The 24,886-nt window shown below is 43.5% G+C and overlaps 1 protein-coding gene across 1 annotated transcript; it reads left to right on the top strand.

Moving 5' to 3' along the window:
• Positions 1-1,822: 1,822 nt before the first annotated feature.
• tprb (translocated promoter region b, nuclear basket protein) lies at positions 1,823-24,884 on the top strand. The gene is made up of 51 exons (XM_063500801.1): positions 1,823-1,985; positions 2,351-2,455; positions 2,564-2,637; positions 3,207-3,303; positions 3,408-3,511; positions 3,627-3,791; positions 3,982-4,074; positions 4,194-4,274; positions 4,722-4,809; positions 4,935-5,075; positions 5,244-5,347; positions 5,507-5,704; positions 5,848-5,955; positions 6,070-6,296; positions 6,406-6,569; positions 6,946-7,088; positions 8,336-8,484; positions 8,654-8,816; positions 8,934-9,068; positions 9,156-9,296; positions 9,418-9,586; positions 10,019-10,185; positions 10,552-10,704; positions 10,804-10,920; positions 11,126-11,329; positions 11,436-11,623; positions 11,755-11,902; positions 12,007-12,144; positions 13,744-13,875; positions 14,012-14,142; positions 14,237-14,447; positions 14,610-14,756; positions 14,889-15,087; positions 15,211-15,404; positions 15,637-15,710; positions 16,015-16,211; positions 16,346-16,630; positions 16,746-16,900; positions 17,015-17,095; positions 17,383-17,571; positions 17,652-17,801; positions 19,282-19,375; positions 19,744-19,901; positions 19,988-20,047; positions 20,146-20,237; positions 23,303-23,412; positions 23,505-23,603; positions 23,785-23,926; positions 24,079-24,200; positions 24,293-24,388; positions 24,673-24,884. Exons 1-51 carry the CDS (start codon positions 1,835-1,837, stop codon positions 24,717-24,719), a joined length of 7,080 nt encoding a protein of 2,359 aa, XP_063356871.1. The 5' UTR covers positions 1,823-1,834; the 3' UTR covers positions 24,720-24,884.
• Positions 24,885-24,886: the final 2 nt, after the last annotated feature.

Raw genomic sequence — 24,886 nt, 5'->3', positions numbered from 1 at the left:
CGGCTCAGGACCTTCTTGCTGTGAGGCAACAGTGCTAACCATCGTGCCACCGTGCTACCTTTTCATAAATGCAAACAAAAATACAAACTGAACTTTATGCAGGCTGCCTACAATCACTTACCAACAGATATGGAAACATACTAATAATTATGGGAAATAGTGATATCCAGTCAAGCAGTCAACGAATTACTTAATGAGCCAGTTTAGGCTTTTATTCTTTCTGCACATCACTACCCTCAGTATCCTTTAATTATACTACAGAGACTTTTAAAGACAACTTTAGTCCTGTATTGGCTAGTCCAATATAGTCCAGTTGTCTTTAAGCCTTTTGCAAATATTTTTTTAATGCCTCATGAGATTTGATTTGATGATATCAGTCATAATGTTATTATTATATATTATGCCTCATATATATATATATATATTCCCCGCTCGCCCCTGCGGGGGGTCTATCCTTCAAGCTCGGGTCCTCTACCAGAGGCCTGGGAGCTTGAGGGTCCTGCGCAGTATCTTAGCTTTTCCTAGGACTGCGCTCTTCTGGACAGAGATCTCCGATGTTGTTCCCGGGATCTGCTGGAGCCACTCGCCTAGTTTGGGAGTCACTGCACCTAGTGCTCCGATTACCACGGGGACCACCGTTACCTTCACCCTCCACATCTTCTCGAGCTCTTCTCTGAGCCCTTGGTATTTCTCCAGCTTCTCGTGTTCCTTCTTCCTGATGCTGCTGTCATTGGGAACCGCTACATCGATCACTACGGCAGTCTTCTTCTGTTTGTCTACCACCACTATGTCCGGTTGGTTACCCACCACCATTTTGTCCGTCTGTATCTGGAAGTCCCACAGGATCTTAGGTCGGTCATTCTCCACCACCCTTGGGGGCGTCTCCCATTTTGACCTCGGGACTTCCAGGTTATACTCGGCACAGATGTTCCTGTACACTATGCCGGCCACTTGGTTATGGCGTTCCATGTATGCCCTGCCAGCATCTTGCACCCTGCTGTTATGTGCTGGATTGTCTCAGGGGCATCTTTACACAGCCTGCACCTGGGGTCTTGCCTGGTGTGATAGACCCCAGCCTCTATGGATCTTGTGCTCAGAGCTTGTTCCTGTGCTGCCATGATTAGTGCCTCTGTGCTGTCTTTCAGTCCAGCTTTGTCCAGCCACTGGTGGGATTTCTGGATATCAGCCACCTCCGCTATCTGCCGGTGGTACATACCGTGCAGGGGCCTGTCCTTCCATGATGGTTCCTCACCTTCCTCCTCTTTCTTGGGTTTCTGCTTCCTGAGGTATTCACTGAGCACACACATATATATGTATATATATATATATATATATATATATATATATATATATATATATACACATATATATATACATATATATATCAAATATATATATTTGATCCATAAAAATAACAGATATTTGCTACCCGAATTTACTATGCTTGCACACGCATACTTACCAATGACTGTAATAACAATCTTTTCTACAGTCATTGGTACATTGGTACTTACATTGACGTCGATTTAGTATGTTTTGGCGTCATCTGCCGGCGGTCACTGGCTGGAGTATCTGTATCCCATAGACACCAGAGGTCACGAGGATGATTTTTAAAAACTTAGACCTAGTTGCTAACACACGGTATAACATAATTATTTTGTTTGTTTGTTTGTTTTGTTGTTGTTGTTTTTTGTTTTGTTTTTACAGCTTAATAATTATGTTTTCAAGCGAGGTTTGTTTAGGTTGACTAAACTGCTACCTCGCTTAAAAGAAATACATTTCCCATAATGCTTCAAATTATCAACTGCGCCTGCTCGTCTTGTAGTCGGGAAAAATGGCGGCACTCCTGCAACAGGAGTTGGAGGCTTCCGAACTAGCTAAGCTACCAAAAACAATTCAAAGTAAACTCGAGAAAATTGTTTCGGATCTGCGGTATGAAATCGATTCATTAAAAGCCCAACACGAGCAATTCCGGGTTGACAGCGGTAAGTTATTCCCTGTTATCCTGATAGCTAGCTGTGCTAAAGTGTTTGGCTTTGCTTACAGTGCATGCATGCCTGTTTTAAACCGTGCAATGTTAAAGCTCAGAAGTTTGAACGTATTGAACATACTAACCGTTCTTTGTTCATTACTTCATTTGTCCGTCAGGGGCTTTAAAATGTTGATTAGAGCTAACAGGCGATGAACCTGCGCTTTTCCAATAACAAGAATGAGATGCTAGCTAATGCTAGCACTAGTTAACCCTCTGAGCTAACCACTGCTTTTGATAGCAAAAAAGAAGTAATTAAAGCAAGAAGGCGATGATTCTATATTCTTGTCTTAGCTGTTTTTGTTTACCTTCTTGTTACAGAGCAACAGTTCTTCGAAAAAGTTAAACAGCTTTCCCAATGTCAAGAAGAATTTCTGTCTCACACTCAAGAACATCTTAAACTCAAAGATGAGTTTAACAGACTTGGTGAGAATAATATATTTAGGTTTTCTAATCGGACTCGGACTGATTCCACTTATGACTCCACAATGTTGACCTTTATTCTTTCCGCTCACTTTCATTTTTTTCCTGAAGGAGAGGAACTCCAAAGTGTTCGCGAGAAGAACCGAGAATATGAATCTGCACAACAAAGGTTGTCATCAGAGCAGGTAGGGAATCCGAAAATCACTGATAACCGCTTTGTGTTTAAGAATGTTTCTAATTTATTTTAGTCTATCGGGAACTACAGTGGTCATGTCCTCTGGAGCCTGAGCATTTATTATTGCTGTCGGTGTAAGGTTCAGAGTAATTATGAACAGTTATAGAACAATCAGGCGTTTTTTAGCAAGAATGTTTGTAAAAACTGTATGTATGGCAGGTGATCAAATCAAACATAACAATAGAAAAAGGTTTAACACAGTTTGACACCCAAGATTTAAATCCTCCTTGCTCTTATGCCATAACTTCCACGTTTAATATGAAAGGAGCCCATTCCTTTATTTTCATTAATAACACTTTATTGACCAATCAGATCTCTTAACGTGACCAGCCCCTCCCCTTACCGTCCTTTTGCACTCATGCACCTTGTAGAAGAAGTTTCTTGATAATGAAAATATATGTGTATAGAGGGAATGTCTGCGTCACTGAACTGCTTTGGATGCTTTAAGGATTTAAGATGTGCTTAATTTGTAAGTATTATAACACTAAGCACTCTGTTTAAATTAATGCATTTGTTTAGACTTTGCTGTCCAAAGCCAAAGATGAATTGGAGGCAGAAAAGCGAGAACTTGTGCGAACACTGGAAAGGAGATCCTTAGAAGTGGAGAACTTAAATGGTATGAAAAGATCATTTTTATATAACTTCATATGTATTGCATCTATATTTGTAAATGTAAAATCTCACCTCTACATAACAGAGTCATTTCTTTTGCTCTTCCAGATGACCTGAGGCAACTCAATGATAAGTTGGTGGAAGTGAACTCGTCAAAGATGACCCTGCAGATGAAGTTGGATGATCTCGAAGCAGCTGAAGTCAACATCAAAGTGAGTTGATATTTTCATGTAGATTTAATATCTTAACACCACCTGCGAGAGAAAGTTGTTTTCTGTTTTCCATGGTTATCAGCATATCACTGATTGAAGTTGTGATCTATTCTAGTATAAGGAGAAACGAATGGAACAAGAGAAAGAGCTGCTGAACAGCCAGACGGCTTGGCTTAACGAGGAGCTGAAGGCCAAGAGTGAGGAACTGCTGTCCCTGTCCCGGCAGAAGGGTAACGAGATCCTGGAGCTGAAGTGTTCCCTGGAGAATAAAGAAGATGAGGCAAGTCCCTTTTTTTGTTGTTTTTGTTTGGGATGTTGATGTCTGAAGAAGTTTGTCGCGATAGCTCTGACTCAGAGATTACTTGTCTTGGTTTGTTTCTTTGATCTCAGTGCTCATTGTGCCTTGAATGTAGGCAGTTATTTATTTATTTGACTTGTCATCTGATGCCATTTGTCTTTGTGATTTCTAGATGAAAAAACTCCAAGATCAAGCGACCAGTCTGAAGACATCAAACGAGAACCTTCAGAAACAAAACGAGGACATGATCAGCAAACTAAAAGAAGTATGTTTGTTTCCAGACAGTATTTCCTTTTTAATCAAACCCTTTGGTATTATGTAAATGTACATTAGAATGAAGGCACTCAGAGTGAAAATGAATGGTTGGATTTTAACTTGTTTTAGGCCAAGGAGCAACACACCAACATGGAGGAGAAGTTCCGAAATGAGCTCAATACCAACATTAAGCTTTGCAATTTATACAAGGTATGCACACGTGCAAAATGAAACCATGTGGTGTGGTACTCTGTACTTCTGGACCATTATTTCCAAGTTTGCATTAGTAAATTATTACGTTACGTTATGATTGTAGCGCCCGTGATCAACAACTTCTAAATTTGTTGCCAGGATTCAAATTCAAAGATTCAAAGTGTTTATTGTCATGTGTCACAGGAGAAAAGACATTTCTTTGTGCAATGAAATTCTTTCTTTGCTGTCCACCCACAGATGCCGGTTAATTATTGTTTGTGTGTTTTAGGCTAAATAAAATTGTTATAGGCAACTTGTGATTTAAAAACTTAATCTTTGAGTGTTTACATATTTAATTTAAATGACAGTGCTTAAGCTTTACATTTGTAAATGAAATGAATCCCTGCATGTATTTGCTCGGCTTCTTTGCCGGTGTTTGTTATACTTCACCGTTTATTCTGGCAGGGAGCAGCTGCAGATTCTGAGGCCAAAAGCAAAGAGCTGAGTCAGGCGGTGGAGGAGCTGCACAAGCTGCTGAAAGATGCCGGTGAAGGTAAAAGGCTTCTCTGTAATCATGTTTTCTATCCTAGAAGGACAGAAGATGTTCAGTTTGTTTGCTCGTGTAGTCGCATGTTGTTGGGATTTTAGAGTCTTTGTTTTTTCTTCCCTCCTTGACAGCCAACAATGCTCTTGAGGATAAGTTGCAGGAAATGAATGGCGTCACAGACAAAACTGTCGGTGAGTTAAAGGACAGGATTCAGGGCCTTGAGAAGGAGCTGGACAATGCCAATGAGCTGCTGTCAAGTTCCAAACTTAGAGGTCAGTTGAGTTGATTTTTATTCCTGTCTTCATTTCATTGGCATGCTGATTATTTGTAGGCAATGCAAAATTAATTTTCTGGAACTTCAGCCAAGCCTTGCGTGGATTTATTTTATTTATTTATTTATTTTTAATGTGATCATTTGAACTTCCTCTTTGTCTGTCCAGGCCCTGTTGCCTCAACATCCATTCTGACAGAAGAGCAAATGACAACAATGTCTCCAACAGCCGCTGCTATATCCAAGATAAAACCTGGTATGAAGCTGACTGAGGTGCGTACAGCTCAGGTTTAAGACTCAAATTGCTGACTTCATTACAAATTTCATTAGACTCTAGAATTGTGTGTCTTGCTTGTTCGGATTTCTTACCGATGTGTGTTGAACTAACAACAAGATGTTTGATTATTATATTGACACGAGTCATTTCTTCAGTTGTATACAGCATACGTGGAGAGCCAGGAGGAGCTGCAGTTGGAGCGGTTGGAGAACAAGCGAGTCAACAAGTATCTGGATGACATTGTGCAGGAAGTGGAAGCGAAAGCCCCCATCCTGAAAAGGCAGAGGGACGAGCATGAGCGCATGCAGAAGTCAGTGGCCAGCCTTTCTGCCAAGCTGGAGCAGGCTGTTAAGGTTTGTAATGGAGACGCGTTGTTTGCACGATCAAATAGATTTTGCTGCTTTTTAATTGACAAGAAAACCGTAAACAGTGACTGCTAATAACATCTGTGTTTTAAACAAGCAATGCTCGAGCTTTCCGTTCATGTTTGTTACAGGAGGTTCACCGCCTGCAGAACGAGGCCGACGAGGCCAACAAGCGCTCCTCGGTCCTGGAGAGAGACAATCAGAGGTTTGAGCTTCAGCTCGCTGACATGGCTCAGCAGGTGGGTTCGTACTTTTCTTTGTGTGGATAAACTTTGTTAGTCTTCAAAATAATGACCGAAATAATCAAATCACTCAAATAAAATTTCTCTACTACCCCTTATCGTTTCTTCTAGGTTCGCGTGCTGCTGATTGAGCTCGAAGAAGCCCGTGGGAACCACGTGATTCACGAGGAGGAGGTGAGCTCAGCAGATGTCAGCAGCACGTCAGAGGTGATCAGCCAACACTTGGTGACTTTCCGTAGTGTGGAGGAGCTTCAGAAGCAGAACCAGCGTCTTCTTGCGGCCCTCAGAGATCTCAGTGAAGCCCAGGAGAAGGAGGAGTTTGAGGCTACCGGCAATAAGTATATTACAATGTTTACTGACTTTCTTTTATTTATTTATTTAGCCAGAATTTTGCATCTGACCTAAAATATTATCTCACCTTTTTTTCCCCACAATGAACTGTCTCAGGCACGGGGAGCTGGAGCAGAGTTTGGAGAAGGCCCAGGCTGAGCTGGAGTCTTTGAGAGAGCAACGCAGCCAGCAGATAAAGATGACCGAGTCCATTGTGAGGCAGAGGGACATGTACCGAGTCTTACTGGCTCAGGCGACCGGAGTCAACTTCCCACAACAAGGTAAGAACATGAACACTTGCATCTTGAAAACCATAAGCGAATACTGTTTATAGAATTCGATACACTAATTTCACAGCAGTTTTACACGTTATACGGAATTTTAATATTTGAATATTTGAGTTTGCATGTTGTTCTCGCGTTTGCATGGCTTCCTCCCACAGTGCAAAGACATGCAGTTAGTGTGGTCAGGTTAACTCGAAACTCTAAATTGCCCATAGGCCCATAGGTGAGAGCGAATCGAATGTCTGCCTCTATGTGTTAGCCCTGTGACAGACTGGCGACCTGTCCAGGGTCTACGCTGCCTCTCCGCCCCCCTGCGACCCTGAAAAGGATAAGCAGAAGAGGATGGATGAATATTTGATTGTTTATCCACCAGGTACACCAACTGAAGAATTCTCCCTGACGTCTACCCCACGTCGTTCCCCCGCGGCCACTCCCACCGCAGGAACACCCACTGCTCTTGTTTCCATGGCCACAGAGTCTGCTGAGGCGTTGGAGGCCAAGGCGGCTCTGCGACAGGTGAGCTAAACTTGGCTCACAAGACTGAAACTGAAAATATTTATTTTTCACTATCAGGACCTACTTTTAAAGAATTATGATAGTTTACCATGATGCAGTTTTCATGTCTATAAGTCTGCTTTATTACTTAAAGATGGTTTTCTGTGGAGCGATATTCCATCAGCAGCCCTCCTTTCTTCATTAAAAGCTTGGGACTTTGCATCGTGTTACTCGTGCTGGCCACCAGATGGCACAGTGCCCACATAAAGACATTTGTAGGTCTCTCTGAATCACAGACAGCGGTGCAGTGTGTTTATTGGCAGACTATTGGCTTTTAAATGACTGCTAAGATTCTATCAAACGTTGGATGGCTGTAAATTCCCTCCAACTCAACGAGGGGAAAACTGAAGTCCTCATATGTGCTCCGGACAGATTTGTATCCCAGATAGTGAAAGCCCTTGGTCCTCTTTCTGTGTATGTTAAATCCTCTATCAGGAATTTAGGTGTCACTTTTGACTCGACTCTCACATTGGATGGGCATGTGAAATCTCTGGTTCGGTCTTGTTTTTATCATTTAAGAAATGTGGCTAAGTTAAGCCCTATTTTATCTTGCCCTGAGCTGGAGATTGCTATACATGCATTTATTTCCTCACGCTTGGACTATTGTAACTCTTTGTTTATGTGTCTAAGCAAAGGTTCTCTGGATCGTCTGCAGGTTGTGCAAAACGCTGCAGCTAGACTTTTGACAAAATCCTCCAAGTATTCTCATGTGACACCATTGCTGTTTCAGCTACACTGGCTTCCTGTTGAATTTAGAGTACATTTTAAGATCCTGGTCTTGACATTTAGAGCCTCGCATGGACTGGCACCACCATACATCTCCGATCTGCTACAGCCATATGTCCCCAGCAGGTCCCTGAGGTCATCTGATCAGGGCTTACTTGCTATAAAACAGACTAAGATGAGAACTAAGGGTGACAGAGCTTTTGCCACCGTGGCCCCGAGACTGTGGAACTCTCTCCCTCATACATTAAGAACTGTGGACTCGGCAGTTGTTTTTAAAAAACAACTCAAAACTCACCTTTTTAAAACTGTTTTTGGTTACATTTCTGCCTGTTTTATATTGTCTGTTTTACCCTTTTATTATTTGTTATCTTATGTGCAGCGCTTTGTGATTCTGTCTAGAAAGGTGCTATATAAATAAAATTTTATTTATTTATTCACTAACACCTCTATCAAAGTAAATAAAATGTCTGGTTTCTTTGCAGTTGCAGGACGTCTTCTCCACCTATAAGAAGGAGCGTGCGGAGAGCGAGAAGGCAATGACCGAACAGAACGAGAAACTCCAGGAACAGCTCTCTGAGCTCCGCTCCCAGAATGCCAAGATATCCACACAGCTAGAGTTTGCTTCCAAAAGGTAATTTAAAAAAAAAAAATATGTGGGGGGGGGGGGGGGGGGGGGTTGTAGCAGGAACAGAACTTGGGAGCATGTGAACTTTTCAGGGCAAATATCCACTGTTAAAATCAAACATTTAACCACAAGGACATCAGTCAGCAAAAGTGACGTCAGCTTTTTACGCTCTCAGGTATGAGATGCTGCAGGACAATGTTGAGGGCTACAGGAAGGAGATTGCTTCACTGAGAGAGAAAGGACAGAAGATGGAGGCTGCCACACAAAAGCTTGAGCAGACCGTCCACACGTTGAATGAGGATCTTAAAGAGTCCAAGGAGAAACTCGCCATGGCTGAGGTTTGCCCCTTATCCAGTGTCATATTTGTGCTTCGGATCACTTTGGAGTTGGAAGTGTCCCTGCTCCAGGATATACTGAGACACGTACTGTAAACTGAATCTCATCCACCTTTTCAGGGCCGTGCTGAGAACTTGCGTAAGGAGAGAGACATGCTGAAGCTGGTCGAGTCCCGGCTGAATCAGGAGAAAGAGACGATTCTGAGCCAGCAGCAGAGCCAAAACCTGCTGCTGACCAACCTCCAGGCTATTCAGGTAATCTGAGGTTATTTTTTTCTGTCAGTGTCTGACTGTCACACCTTCACATAAACAAAAGTAATGTTACGTTTTCTGTTCTTTTAGGCCACTCTTGAGCGCTCTGAGGGTGACACACGTCAGCGTCTGAACAGCCAGTTAGAGAAACAGGAGCGAGAGATCTCCCAGCTACAGAAGAGGCTTGAACAAGAAGTGGAGCAGCGCCACCTGCTCAGCAGAAACCAGGAAGTAGGCATCCAATAAAAATGTTTCTATCATCTTTTGTAGTGAGCACTTAAATAGTGGTCAACTGAGGCCAGAGAAGGATGCAGATATAGTGCTAATGATTTTCTTTTTTTCATATGCACAGATCCAATTAATGGATGCAAAGAGGCAGTTGGAGACACAAGTCGCCTTACACCAAAAAACAAAGGAACAACTCAATGCTGCCGAGTCTGAGCTCAACACCCTCAGGATGCAGCAAGGCAGCATCGAAGGGCGTCACATCCTGAGCTCCCCCTCTACACCGATCGGCAGAGGTCGGCATTAAATGTTTACAGACAGAAGAAGTTAAACTAACATTCACAATAAAATCCAGACACGTACAAACCTAAATTCTCTGTATGTTGTCGGGATGTCATGAAATACCACGAGGCATGTTTAACGTCGTCATTCTTTCGGCTTCTACGTTCTAGTTTGAACGTTTGAGACGCAAGTAAATTGCTCAGATTTCCCAGATGTTCCAGTTGGCTGAACCACTTTTATCTGAACTTTAAAAGCCTGAATGTTGCACTGGATTCTGTTTATTTGAGATGAGGTCTAGTAAAACGTCTAAAACTGCGCTCCTTTTGAAAATCTGTGAGAATTTAAGCACAGGTTCTTCAAAGTTAATTGGTATATTTTATTAGTGCATATTTGCGTCCCCCTGTCTCATCACACAACGACTTCCAAAATGCTTTACTCGCTTGCAGGCCTGCCTGGTTCAGATCAAGACAGAGAGGACCTACGAGGCCGCCTGCAGCTTGCTGAAACGCGGGTTGAAGAGCTTGCAGAGAGCCTCCGGGCCACCACATCCAGCACGGAGCAGTACCGAGCGATGGCTCAGAGCCTCGAGGAATCGCTGGAGAACGAGAAACAGGTTGGGCGCTCGATCGTGAAACAACCTCAGCTCATAAAACACCCAAATAGGACAAAAAATATGAAAGTGGAAAACATTCAAAGGGTTGTTGCTGTTAATCAAATAAACAGAAGTTGTTTTAGTTTACGTTGACATTGTAACTTTATATGAAAGTACAGATGATACAGATGTGATTTAAGAAGCTTCACAGTCTGTTACTGTATGAAAGTTAAAAAGTAGCCACAAGGCAACTCAATATTTATTATTGGTGTACACAATGATCAGGATTGAGATCGTCTCAACAATCGCAAATTTGGCACGTTAAGTTTTAAAAATCATGTAAATGTTTTGTTTTTCTAAATGTAATGTGACGTGTGTGACAACCAGGTGACGGAGCAGGCGCGCTCATCCATTGAAGGCCGTATGAAGGAGGCTGAGGAGCAGCGCTGCAGACTCGAAGAGAAGCTTCTGCAAGCAGAGAAAGAAAAGCAAGACATGGAGGAGCAGAAGAAGAGTGTCCTGGCTGCCCTGGAGGAACAAGTATGAAATCCTTGTTATAACCAGGCACAAGTGAAAAATGTTAACATGTTTACTTGTTTCTATGACATGAAAAATTTTTGTTTTGTTTGTTTGTGTTAGATAAATGACCTGAAGAGAAGTCTTAGCAGTGCCCAGGCAGACCACCAGGCAGCGCTACAGCAGGTTGCAGTCGCTGAAGCCCAAAAACAGCAGGCTGTTAAGGACTGCCAAGATCAGGTAAGCAGTCATAATAAAATATTACATGGAGGAAAATAATCCAAGTGTGGAATATTCTGGTTTGAGGTCACTTAATGCGGGTAAAAATCAAAAATATGAAGTAATTTGTGGGGAGAGGGAAAAAACTTGAAATATGAATTCAAAGAAAATGTTGAGAAACTCTGATATGCAGAGATTGACTCCAAACCTTCTTTTGCTCTTCAAGGTTAAACTGGCAGCTGAAGCTCAAGATAAATATGAGCGGGAGATGATGCTGCACGCAGCGGACGTGGAAGCCCTGCAGGCAGCTAAAGCCCAGGCCCTGCAGGCTGCAGAGCTCAAACACCAGCTGGAGGAGAGAGAGCAGAGGATCAGTGCTGAGCTACTGGAGGCCAGAGTGTCATGGGAGGAGCAAGAGAAGATCCTCAAGGTTTGTTTTAGTGTCTATTCAGTGCATTATATAAATATATTAGATATGTTATGTTAGATATATTATGATATGTTTTAACCCAAGCCTTTTTTCCCTCGTCTTACAGGAGGAGATGTCCAAGATGGAGAGCCGCTATGAGGAGCTGCAAAGGCAGAACACCCTCCTTCATGAGCAGATCCAGGCCATGAGCAGCAAGATGGCAGATAATTTGCAGCGTGCTGCCAGTGAGAGTTCCCTCAACATATCTTTGACTGAAGAGGGAAAATCCCAGGACCAGCTTCTTGAGATTCTCAGGTAACGGGCTTATCTAGCTTATGCTGCAGGACTCCCACAAATCAAACCTGCTGACTAAGTTTTAAAAGTTCTTGCACACAGTCATGTTTTCACTATTTCTAACAACGGTTGATCCGCATTGTTCATCACAGGTTTGTACGTCGGGAGAAGGAGATCTCAGAGTCTCGTTTTGAGGTCGCCCAGGGGGAGACTTTGCGTTACCGTTTGAGGGTGGAGCATTTGGAACGAGAGCTGAAGGAGGTGCAGGACAGTTTGAGCGCTGCTCGAGAGAGGATGCAGGTTTGTTTGTGTACTCGTTGACTCAGTAACTTCTGGTTTGCGGCTGTACCGAGCACGCAGATCGCCTACGGATTTTCTTTATCTTTCACTTAACTCTGTTTCAGGTGACAGCAAAGACCCTGGCTCAGCACGATGAGCTGATGAAGAAGACGGAAACGATGAGCATCCTATTGGAGACAAACAAGAGTCTGAGAGAAGAGAGGGATAAGATGGAGCAGGAACTGCAGCAAACTCAAGCTAAGGTCAGTCTCACTGATGACTTTGTTAGTTTGGCTGAATCTCACATATTCTCCAGCAGTGCACTGGAGATTAGTTTCTCATTTGTACACTATAACCACTCAATTATCCAAATATTGCAAGTGTTTAAATTTGATGCTGACAACACCCATGAGAAGAGCGTTATTTTATTTTTCCTTTGGCGATCACTGCATGCTATGTGGATGCAGAGTCTGGAATGTCTTCTGTACATTTCAAATTTTGCATTAACGTCCACGTATTTTAAGAGTTTTGGTGGTCAAAGGTTATTGTGACCTTACAAATGTCCAAAAAGACCAACATGTTGAATCTGAATGGTCAGCTTAATTTATGATCACTATTCACACCTGTAACTCACATACAGGGTGAGTTATAGTGAATGAGTGCCCACGTGTCAGATTTCTTTATAGTCTTAAAGAAATCTGGCACGTGGGCAGTCTTAATTAGATGAAAACACTGTGTTTTCATCTAATTGACATAATGCTTTCCGTAGCTGCTTACCCTAACCATCAAAAATGGATGCCTAACCATAACCTAATTGTAACGCTGACACTAAAACCACATTTTGAGTCTGAAAAATGCCTTCAAACTCGTGGGGACCAGGATTTTGTCCCCATAAGGGCTGTTGGTCCCCACAAAGATACTAGGGTTGGATGATATGTAAAAATTTTTCAACTGACACTCAGCAGTCCAAAAATCGACGATGGGCGATATATTCGCACATACGCAGACTTTTTGATGGGCGGAGCAATATAATCATGCACGGATTTGCGCGTTAACAAGAAGAAGTCCAAACATGGACGAACTAATTTCCAAAAAAATTAGGGCTGTCAGCGTTAACGCGGTCATCACGATTAAAAATTATTAACACGCTCAACACATCTGGAGCGCAGACTGAACGAACTTTGGACAAACTGCCGAAATGCATTGACAGACATTTCAGGGATTTTGACTCAGTCTGCGCACAGATGGGTTAATTGTTAATCGCATAGTCTTGACGACGGCGCGTTAACGCTGACAGCAATAAAAAATATATAAAGTCGCCAATTTGGAATTTCTTTGGCTTTAAACCAGATGAAAGAGGTAAACCTGAGGATGTAACCAAAGCGGTGTGCCGCTTGTGCAGACATGTAGTGCGAGCAAAGGACTCAAACACGACTAACTTGCATGAGCATGCACGTGTCTACCATCCGGCTGAGTATGCTAGGCTATCAGCAGCTTCTGCAGCAACAAGCACTTGGGCGCACTCTGAGGAGGGGGCACTTGCTCGCAGATGAAAGAGGGTGCTGTTAAAACAGCGCTATTATTATTTTCTGTTGACTGCTTCTATTAGCTCCATCATTATTAGCAAACTTACTCATGGGGAAATAGATAAATAAATCACTCTTGTAAAAACGATTGCCAATGGGCTCAGCCTATCGGCGATAGTCGAAATATTCGTTCAATCGCCCAACCCTAACAGACACACACACAGAGTCTAGACAGACATAAACTGCGGACTTGACAACTCGGTGGAGGAAATCAGCAGCAAAGCGGCAATTATGTTTGAAATCTTCTCAGTGCGCGCGTATCTCCTGTGTGTTCAGGTGCAAAAGCTGGAGTCGGACATCTTGCCACTGCAGCAGGCCAACTCTGAGCTGAGTGAGAAAAGCGGCATGCTGCAGGCAGAGAAGAAGCTGCTGGAAGAGGAAATCAAACGCTGGAAGGCTCGTACTCAGGTCAGTGCAAAGACCCAAATATAAACAACTAAAAGTTTTTATTTTTCATATGAAGGGGAAAAATTACGTTTGTCATGAGACAGACTTGACTTCTAAGTTGTGAGATGAATGACTAGTTTTCCTTATGTTGCTCTAGCATTTGGTGAGTCAGCAGAAAGATTCGGATCCAGAAGAGTACAAGCGTCTGCATTCTGAGAAGGAGGCACATCTCAAACGTATCCAGCAGCTGAATGAGGAAAACAACAGGCTTAAATCAGAGGTGGTCAGGTGAGGAGCTACATACAGGTGCTGAACTGGGCTCTCCTGGTCTGTTCTTTCTTCCCCTGTCTTCATTCATTTTTGTTTTCTTTTCTCTCTATAGGACAAATAATCTTACAGCTTCCCTACAGAACCAAATACAAAGCTTGCGTGACAGTATGAGTAAGATAACCGAAGAAAAGAACGGGCTGCAGAAGGAGATTGAGACCAAAAACCATGAACTCCAGGAGAAGATGCGAACCATCGCACAGATCAAGAAGATCGGACGGCGTTACAGGACGCAGTACGATGAGCTTAAGGTGGCGCACGACAAGGTACTTGTTACCATTACAGCTTAAACTTCAATCCAAAGCCTGAAGTAAAAGTGGGTGGTTGTAAAATATGTTTTCATTTATCACGATCTGGTGATAAATTAGCTCATCAGTAGTACAGTTGTGCTTCCTTGAGGTTAAACTTTAACTCCATATGTACTCCAGCTTGTAGCTGAGGCCGCGGCAGGCCCATCCCAAGAGGAGGAGGCTCGTCAGGCCTCGGTTCAGGAGCTGCAGAGCCTCAGAGATTCTCTGAGTCAAGCTGAAGCTCGGAGTAAAGAGCTAGAAGGACAGCTGGAGAACATCAACAAGGTAGGAAAACTTGCTGAATCCCCCCGTTTTTATTCCAACGGTGTTATATGTGCTGATAAACCTCTATACTAAAAGTTCTTGGGAGGGCGGGAAAAAAACAAGTGTTTAGACAATTCTGCACGCTTACCTTAGGTGGTCACGGAGCGCGAGACCGATGCACGTAACGCCCAGGAACAATCATCTCGGCTGCAGACGGAGCTGGCCAGGCTGCGGCAGGAGCTGCAGGATAAAGCTTCTCAGGAGGACGCGCTCCGACAGCAGATGGCTGAGAAGGAGGAGAAGACCAGGAAAGCCATCGTTTGTGCCAAGCAGAAGATCAACCAGCTCATGGGTGAGGGGACTACGATAAACTCCTGATTTTTACCAGTTACTTGCTCTTCCTCACATCTCTTGGCTCTGCGTAACGAGCATCGCTTCTCACTTTGAATCTGTGACGTTTGCGATTTATGATCAGGCGCTAAAGACCAGTTGCAGAAGGAAAACGAGGAGCTAAAACAGCAGCGTGAGGAGCTGGAGGTGCGAGTGAGCGCTCTGAAGTCTCAATACGAGGGCCGTCTGAGTCGGCAGGAGCGAGAACTCCGAGACCTGCGAGGTCAACAGGAGAGACAAGAGCAGCGAGATGAGCCAGCTGAGGCAGGTCCCAGCAAGGTGAGGATGTTGTTTACTTTATAGTCTACTTACACTGGTTTGCTGTAATATAAATATTTTAATGTTTTAGGTATGTGTCACATAACGTTGCTAAAATTGTGTCTTTATTTTATCAGTGTTCTCTATTTTGATGGCTTAACTATGTTGGATTGGAAAAGTACGGCGAGTTTAGTGACCGTTTGGCGTCCTGATTCTGAGCATTTTCTTTCTTTCTTTCTTTCGGTGCTTTTAGAGTCAAGAGCCGCAGAGGAGCACAGAGCAGAGGCAGATCAGCCTGAAGACCACTCCAGCTGCAGACAGGGGCAGGTAGGTACACTATTTAAGCATGGAGGAGTATTTAAAGTCTTACTCAGTATGCACCAATGCATTTCGTGAGTTTTGTATTTGTCTTAATGCTGACTTTATTCATTTGACTTGTGGCCGTTCCACACTTGTTGTACTTTTCTTAGTTTTTGCTGTTTGACATTCATTTGGTCGTGCCGCCGACTTCTGCAGTCTCAAAATTAAATGGCAGTGTAGGTGCCACGTCTCGAATTTGGAGGAGAGGGTATCATTTTCTTAGTGGATCCTTGAGGTCCAGAGAATAATGACTAATTCTTGCCTCCATCAGTGCCAGCACCTCTGAGCCTCCAACCGCCAACATTAAGCCTACACCTGTAGTTGCTACAGCCAGTAAACAGCCCGTCAACCCAGGGAACAAACCCACTCCGAGAGCAAGCATCAGGCCCATGATCACCCCAGCTCCTGTGCCCACTCCTACGCCCACTGCTACAGTCATGCCCACCACCCAGGTGGAGACGCAGGAAGGTAGGTTTAACAGCAAAGCTTTAGCTGACCTGTTAGCGAGTCGCAAAAGTAGGAAACTAACCGCAGGTTATTTTTTTTAGTAAATGTTTGTCATTGTAAAACTTGCAGTATTTGTAATTTTTACTCTTGGACAGCCATGCAGCCAGCTGAAGGTCCACCAGTGGAGCATGTGACCGTGTACGGCAGTGCGAGCGGCTCAGTGCGCTCCGCCAGCCCCAACGTCCAGACGACCTTAGCTAGCCCCATGCTTACTGTGCAGCAGACCCAGACACAGGCCACCGCATTCGTTCAACCAACGCAGCAGCAGAGCATGACCCATACAGAGCCAGCCAATCAAGAGCCACCGCCTGTGGTGATCGAGGCCACGCCTAGCTCGCAGGTGGAGCGGCCGTCAACGTCGTCCTCTGTGTTTGGAACCGGTGAGAGATTATGTTTTTGAAAGCCGAGGCGATATTTTGTTTTAGACGACGAGACTCACACCGTGGAGGTTTTTTCTTAATTCTTTAACTAACGATAGCCACACTTTCTCTCTAGTGTCAGCAACACCGGGAACATCAGCAATGTCCAAGCGCCCTCGGGAAGAGGAGGAGACCGCCAGTGTGGTCACTGACACAGAAGCGACTCAGGAGGACACCTCCCGGGCTCCCATATCAAAGAAGCTGCGCATTATCCAGAGAGTGGGTCCAGAGGTGAGGCTGGACTGATGCACATAAAACTCCATGGCTGTTTTCTGTTTTGTTTTTGTTTTTTAAATTTGAGCGAATATTGATGCTCCGGTTCTGATTGTCACGCGGTCTCCGTAGGAAGAGGTGCTGGCCGAGGATAGCGCTGAGGCCGAGGGAGTGGTGCCGACAGACAGTCTAGACGGTGGAGAAGGAAGCCAGGTTGGCCAAAATTACAAACATTTTTAGTCTTGTACATCAGCTAATAATTACCATTATTTTAATCTTTGCTGTGATTAAAAGTAAATAAATAGGACTAGGATCTTAAAGCTACCAATGAGGATTTCGTAATGTTGTACCATAAGACAATTTTCACCATTGTAGTAGTACCATAAAGCAGTCTTGTGACGATGTTGTCACATTCATGCAGGAATTGTACCCTGATATATGCATGATGTTTTGCGTTGTCAATGGCGGCCATTTTTTTTTTTCCTTTTTTCGCCCCACAGACCGAGGAGTTTTCCACGCTGGAGGAAGTAGATGAAGGCACAGCCTCTCAGTCCCTTACAATGGAGCAAGAGGTTACCCTGAGCCAAAGCGAGACCACAGAACAACTGCAGCAGGAAGTGATCGTTATCGTAACGGACACAGAGAGTGACGAAGAACAGGAAGAGGAGGAAGAGGAAGAAGAAGAGCAGGTAGAGCAGTTTTGTTCAATTTTTTTAAAGACGACATGTAAAACGGTGAAAATTCGTCTTACAAATTTGCCGGTTTCCAGGACTACGATGACGAGGATGAAGAAGACGAAGACGAGGAGGAGGAAGATGACGAGGAGGAGGAGGATGACGGAGAGATGGGAGAGGAAGGAGAGGACAGCAACGGGGGCAGCGGAGATTGCAACGAGCCCTACGAAGGAGACGACACAGAGGTAAGAGTACCTGCAGCGCGAGCTCCAGGTGTGACCTCTGTGACTGCCACCCACACACCGTGTTAACCCCTCCCACTCGCTGCCTTTCCCGCTCACACACTCAGTTTTTCCACACGCTCTCATTTCACTGTCACTTACATGCTGCCCCCGTGTCGTAACGTTCTGTCTGCGCGCCTGTGTTGACTTTAGCTGTTTACATTTTTACTCTAGTCTTCGTTGCACATATTCAGTAGGATGAGTCAGTGTCTGCAAAGGAACAGCTAATGGGCTTTTAACTTGTAATCCTTGTGTAAGGTTCGGCTTGAAGTGTGGATTTGCAGTTTTGTGTGTGAGGTTTTGGAATAATGATAAACGTGTTATATTCAAAGGCAGGTGTCTGAACAAAGTTAAATAGAAACTAGAGGTATTCTCTGTATACAGGGTGGAAAATGTTAAATAGCAGCACAGATTAAACTATAAAATGTGTAAACAAAAAAAGCTTAATATTACTTAGGAAATATAAATATACACACAGTTACTGTCCCTCCATTTAGAAAGACAGATGCATCAGAGTGAGCTTCATTCAACACAGACGCTCTCACAACCTAAATCCCAACACCGACGTCGGGTTTGAATAAATTTTTAAAATTTTAAATTAAAATGTATGCATTTTGTTCATTCCTAAGTTGTGAGTCTACACCAGACAAAATACTGTTTTTGGTTATTAACATTTAAATTATAAAGGCACTTGAAAAGTAGCACAAAATTAGCTGCCTTTCCAGAAAAAAAAACTTTTTACAAGTAGTTAAGGTTTGCATAAAACCCTGTTTACTGTTTCCCTCCCAGGCTTCTACATTTCTACACAGCTAGGATTTGGCATGTTCTTGACAGCGTTTAAATGCATTTTTAGCGTTTACATGTGGACGGAGATATTTTTCAAAACTGCAGTTTTCAAAAATACCCGTGTACGTGTGGACGTAGGCTAAGTTTACTGACGGCAGCGGGGAAAAGCTGTTTCTGTAACTGCATCTTGGCGCTAGACACCTCCGTCCCGAGGGAAGAAGCTGAAATTAACCCCGTAGAGGATGGGACCATTATTAAGAATCGACAAAGCCATCCGTAGTACCTGTTTAGAGTACAGGGAGGCTAAACAGGGCTGTGACTCGCCTGTTAGACGACTGGACCGTCTCACTATCTGATTCAGAGTTTTTCTCTGTGACGGAGGTCAAACTTTTTTTTTTTGACCCTCGGCTTCTCTCACAGTTGTTTTAGTTTCCAACGGGGAGAAAGTGAATCATAATCTGCATGTGATGCTCTGCCAGTATACCCTGGCACTGCTTCGTTTTATATGACCTTTCTCTTTCGGCGTTTCCTCTCACTCATCAAAGTTATGTGACTCGTTGGTCTTACCTTCGTTTGCCAAATTTAGCCTTTTTTAAACTCTGAGTGGTTTTGAATTTCTTCTTTGACTCGTTTCCTTTTATTTCCCCTCGTTTCTCAGGGAGCTGACGTAACAGAGCCGGGCACCGAGACGGAGGAGAGTCTGGGGGCGTCCGACTCCACCCAAAGGCCGGCGGATTCCCAGACACCCAGCTGTAAGCTCCAGGAAACCCTGTCGAATACGTAGCTGTGCCTCAGACTCTCTGCATGCGCTCACAAACTGTCCCGCCATCCAATTAGTTATCCACAGTCTGCGATGACTGAGAAAGATGTCATGTTGTGTTTTCTGTCTGAAAGCGAGCGTAACAAAGGTCACTTCTAAGAAGAGATTTGCTTTACGGGTAAAATAAGCAAATTAACCCGACTCACTTATGTTTTAGGTAAAAGGAGGTTTAAATGTCACAAGTAACTGGGATATTGATTGTAAAGGGAGTTATTTTGTTTACATTTCTGGTGTTTTAAAGTATATTTATCTAAAATCTTATTTACTCTTGTTCATTTGAACCTTTGAATTCTGTTTTAGTTGAGAGTGGCGCAATGGAGGCTTTCTCTGCAGAGCAACCCACAAGTTCTGGTACACGCATGCCCCAGTCGCCACGGAGACCAGTGCATCAGCTGCCCCCCCGCCTGAACATCCACCCCGCACCGACATCAGAACTGGGGCCACCTGCTCAGGTTCAGGTGCGTGGGGATCTGTCGCCACTGAGGGGGAGGGGAAAGCCGTCTTTAATGTTTTGTCTGACCGTTTTGTGAAACTGCCTTCACAGCGTATCCCAGTGCGCCGCCAGTCAGTGGGCAGACTTACTCCCGGTGTGCCGGGCAGCGCTGTGAGTCACATCGAAAGGCTGAGAATTTACATCATGATATTCATACGAACCTCTATGTGAAACCTTGACCCCCTTTTCTTCCCTCTTTCCCTCTGCAGCAGCACTTTTTCGATGAGGATGACAGGATGGTTCCCAGCACTCCCACTCTGGTGGTGCCTCACCGCTCTGATGGTTTCGATCAGGCCATCCAGTAAGTGTCACAAACATCGGGCCGCAAGTTGGAACACAGAAAACCGTTTTAAGGAACTACACATTTATACACACAGGAAATCATTTCGAAACTTCTCCTGGTTTCATTATGACCTGTAGTTTGTGCAATTCCACTGAAAAATAAATATTTTGTAAATGTAAATTAGGCTGGTTGTATAAGTGCACACCCTTACACTAATACTTTGTTGATGCACCTTTTGATTTGTTCAGTTTTCTTGGGTAGCAGCTGGCATGATACATCGTAGTGTAGTTTTCCCACTCTTTGTTGCAAAGCACTCAGATTCTGCCAGATTATGAGGACATCTCTCCTGCACCTCCGTCTTCAGCTCACACCAGTGATGTGGGCTCCGGCTGGCTCATTCCAAAACTTCAGTTTTCTGTTTGTTGTTTTTAAATGTATCCTCGGTCACGGTCGTGTTCAAAGGGGAAATTCTTCTCCATCTTCAGCCTTCTGGTTTTCCGTTGGTGAACAAGCAAAGTGTTGTTTTTGTGCTAAGCGAACTGTTGGACTTGCAGCCAAAAAATTAACCTTGGTCTTAAGGTTGGACGAATTTATCAACCATCGACGATAGGGCTGTTCGATATAACGATATATATCAGATGACGATATGAAAACGTCTATCGTTTGTTTCGTGGTGTCGCAAAATAAACTGTTTACGTCAATAAATTTTCATCGTTTTGATGGTCGCTGTAGAATTTCTGAAAGTTCTCTCTTATATTTAATATAACCACACTACGGACGGACAAGCGACTGTTTTTATGCGTTGTCGTTAGCAACAACGACGGTAAAACCATCGCGTGGCTCCGCCATCCGTTTATTTTTCACATAAACCTTTCACAATAAAGCTGAAGATCCTGCTGAGATTTTTCAAAATAAACTGAATTATGTGAAATAGTATGCAGAGTGTTTACGGATGAGAAGCTAAAAAGAGCCGTCGGGTGCTAAAAATAAACCTTAGAACAGGCTTTCCCCCGCAGCACGCCGTGTAATACATGCTCACAAAGAAAACTGCAGCTGTTTAAACTTATGTAACACTCGACTCCAGGTACGCGACGCGCAGCGGAAAACACGTCACGCAAGTTGAGTTGCCCGAGATTCACAAAATTTACAGAAAATGTAAAATTTTTGATTATATATCGTTGTTGTGACGATAAATGTCTTCTATCGGGATATGAGATTTTGCTCATATCGCACAGCCCTAATCAACGATAAGCTGAGCCTTTCACCGGTCGTTTTTACAAAAGCTATTTATTTATTTGCTCATGAGTAAGTTTGCTAATAAGGTTGGTTGAAGCTAAAGGAAGCAGTCAACAAAAAACGGTAATAGTGCGCCCAAATGCAGCGATTCATTTACGCAAACTCATAACAGAAGGAAAGAAAGGCAGTAGCCTATGTTCAGAAAAAACAAAACATTTAATTTAAATAAAAAACACAGTGATGGGGAGGGAAACGAAGAGAAACTGGCTTCTTTTTTCCATTATAACTGTGTTTGTCTCACACACTCAACCAAACAACAAATACCAAATTAAACAAAAAGTTAAAAATCAAAATGTTTCTTCCAGCGAACATAAATTTAAAAAAAAAAAATCTCCAACGTTAAGTCTTTTGTGCAGTTTGATGCATTTCAAATAAGTGAATAAATAATAGAAAAAGTAGCTATATTATTATTATATTATATTAATACTGAAACAAACAAGAAAAGAAAGCACACAAGTCAGTCCGTGCATGATTACGTTGCTCCGCCCCTCAAAAAGGTCACCTGCGTGAATATATCACCTATCGTGATTTATTGGACTGATGAATGTTGGTTGGAAAAATTGTACATATAACTTGACCTGGTCTCATCAGACAAACACATTTTTTTATACACTATCAGTCAAAAGTTTGGACACACCTTCTCATTTAATGTTTTTTCTTTATTTTCATGACTATTTACATCATAGATTCTCTCTGAAGGCATCAAAACTATGAATGAACACACGTGGAATTATGTAGCAAACAAAAAATTGTGAAGTAACTCAAAACATGTTTTAAAATTTAGATTCTTTGAAATAGCCGCCCTTTGCTGTGATTACTGCTTTGCACACTTGGTGTTCTCTCGATGAGCTTCACGAGGTCGTCGCCTGAAATGGTTTTCCAGCTCCTGGAACATTTATCTGGGCTCTAATCTGAGGTGTTGTTAACTTGTGATTTCTGAGGCTCGGATAAATTCATCCTCAGCAGCAGAGGTGACTCTTGGTCTTCCTTTTCTGGGGTGGTCCTCATGTCAGCCAGTTTCCTCGTAGCTCTTGATGGTTTCTGCGACTGCACTTGGGGACACATTCAAAGTTTTCGCAATTTCAAACTGACTGACCTTCAGTAATGATGGACTGTGGCTTCTCTTTACTCAGCTCATTGGCTCTTGCCATAATATGAATCCTAACAGCTATCAGCTGTGTACCAACCTGACTTCTGCACAACACAACTGATGGTCCCAACCCCATTAAGTAGGCAAGAAATTCCGCAAATAACCCTGACGAGGCACATCTGTGAAGTGAAACCATTTCAGGCGACTGCATCCTGAAGCTCATTGAGAGAAGGGTTTGCAGCGCTGTCAATAAAGCAAAGGGCGGCTACTTGGCAACAAATGTAGATTCCATATATCTTACTTAATATATGTGATGTCTTGAGTTTGTATCTACAGTGTGGAAAGAAGTAAAAATACAGAAAAATGATTAAATGAGAAGGTGTGTGTGTGTGTGTGTGTGTGTTTTTAATGGGAGGAAAAGCCAAAATCTACAAAGAACTACTGTAATGTGTGCTACATTATCCTGTGGCATACATTACTGTAGTACAGCACGTGTATAGGCCACAAACATGGTCCATCTGCAGTGCAGTCATGTAGAGCTGTCTGACTGTATCTCCTTAAACTGAGTCTTGAGCTCGTATAAACAGCCTTTATTCATTCAAACTTGATCATTTGCTTCTAAAATGAAATCTTAACTGGTCCGTTTTGGTCACTCCACAGTCGCCTAATTCACGTTCGTGTCTCTTTTGTTTCTCAGCTCGCCACAGGTAGCTGGCGTGCCGCGCTTCAGGTTTGGCCCTTCAGAGGACATGGCGCAGACCAGCTCTTCCTCACACTCTGATCTGGGTCAGCTTGCGTCACAAGGAGGTAATCTACCAAATGTTTAATAAATGTTAAACCCAAAGAACCATCAATATGCACCACAATCTCTTTAACTGCAAACTAATTCTTCTCTTCAGGTCTTGGGATGTATGACAGTCCCCTGTTTTTAGCCACTCACGAGGAGGAGTCTGGTGGACGCAGCGTTCCCACCACTCCGCTACAAGTTGCGGCACCAGGTATTTGTCTGTCTCTGTCAGTCTGATGTGAAAGGATGTGTTCGTTAAAGCATTTCGCACTGCCTTTTCCCGAGCTTCCTCAAAACTATCTGTTCTAGGATAAGTGTGATGAAATTTGGGTTTTGGGAGCACTACAAGTTTCTGGAAAGTTGAAATTTGTTTTCCTCTCTCTATCTTCCAGTAACTGTTTTCTCAGAAGTGGCTCAGTCCGACACAACAGAGCACGCCTCTCAGTCTGTTCCCATGGTGAGCACATCAACACCAGGAGCTGCCGGTGCAGGGGAGGACAGAGACGACGTCTTCCTGGAGCCAGACACTGATAGGTGAGCCTCGCCCCTCTCAGCAGCTTGTCACTCCTCAAACTTCTGCCTCTTTGAAACCTTTCGTTCCACTCGGTTTCAATAACTTGACCAAAATGAGAGAGGTTATGAAGGTCACAGTTTACATAATCCGAGGTGCATTTTGCTTGATTCAGGCCCGGTGCTGAAGTGTCGGTGGACTCTGTGGTGTCTCAGGGCGATATGGACGAGTCGAGCCAAGCGTCCGACAAGAGCAGCCTCCCTTCCACCAGCCAGGAGCCTTCCTCCAGCTCTGCAGGTTCACTACAGCTTCGTGACTGTGCCGTTCCCCATCTGTTTTGTCTTTCTGTTGCATATTCAGTGGTTAACGTTACGTTTGGGTTTTTTTAGATACAAGCAGCGCTCCACCAAAACAGCCTCGGCCCGGGCCCAGCAGACAGCTCCAACGATGGCCGGACAGCCGCGGCGGCCGCATGAAGAGAGGAGGTAACGCATTTGAAAGCTCGTGGTAACAGTGATGCAACACAAACGTTATAATGGGCACAAGACTGAGCAATGTTTTTATTACTGCTTTAAATGGCCACTCAGAAACGACTTCAGACATTTCATTCAGTTTTTATTAATGAAAAGCACGACAGGAAACACCGTACATTCATTGTGGTTATTCATAACACATGTTACACAGTCACCGTGACCATATATATATTTTTATTAATTTTTTTTACATCAGTGCAGCAAGCCCGTCTAAAAACATGCTTACATCTCCACAGGTCAAGCTTTTCCTTCATGGAAACAGGGGAGAAGATTCGCCAGATGAAGAAAAATCAAAGTGAAGAGCTCATCATTCCCTTCAGAAAAGCCGAGGTTTTTACTTCCCGCTCAGACGTGATCATGTTCTGTTGTTATGAAGCGTGTTTGGCTTTGTTTTAGTTTCGATTTGTTTTCGTTAATGCGATTAGATATCCATGCTGATGTGTTTTATGA

The sequence above is a fragment of the Pelmatolapia mariae genome, linkage group LG17 (genome assembly GCF_036321145.2).
Source record: "Pelmatolapia mariae isolate MD_Pm_ZW linkage group LG17, Pm_UMD_F_2, whole genome shotgun sequence".
NCBI lineage: Eukaryota > Metazoa > Chordata > Actinopteri > Cichliformes > Cichlidae > Pelmatolapia > Pelmatolapia mariae.
This window is presented reverse-complemented; position numbering and strand designations above follow the sequence as displayed.

What these genes read in the sequence shown, in the direction of transcription:
- tprb (XM_063500801.1), top strand. Translation starts at nt 1,835, where the DNA reads ATGGCGGCACTCCTGCAACAGGAGTTGGAGGCTTCCGAACTAGCTAAG. An exon ending in CAGCTGAAGTCAACATCAAA is followed by an intron (nt 3,512 to 3,626) that starts GTGAGTTGATAT and finishes GATCTATTCTAG; the next exon opens with TATAAGGAGAAACGAATGGA. An exon ending in CCAAGGCGGCTCTGCGACAG is followed by an intron (nt 7,089 to 8,335) that starts GTGAGCTAAACT and finishes GTTTCTTTGCAG; the next exon opens with TTGCAGGACGTCTTCTCCAC.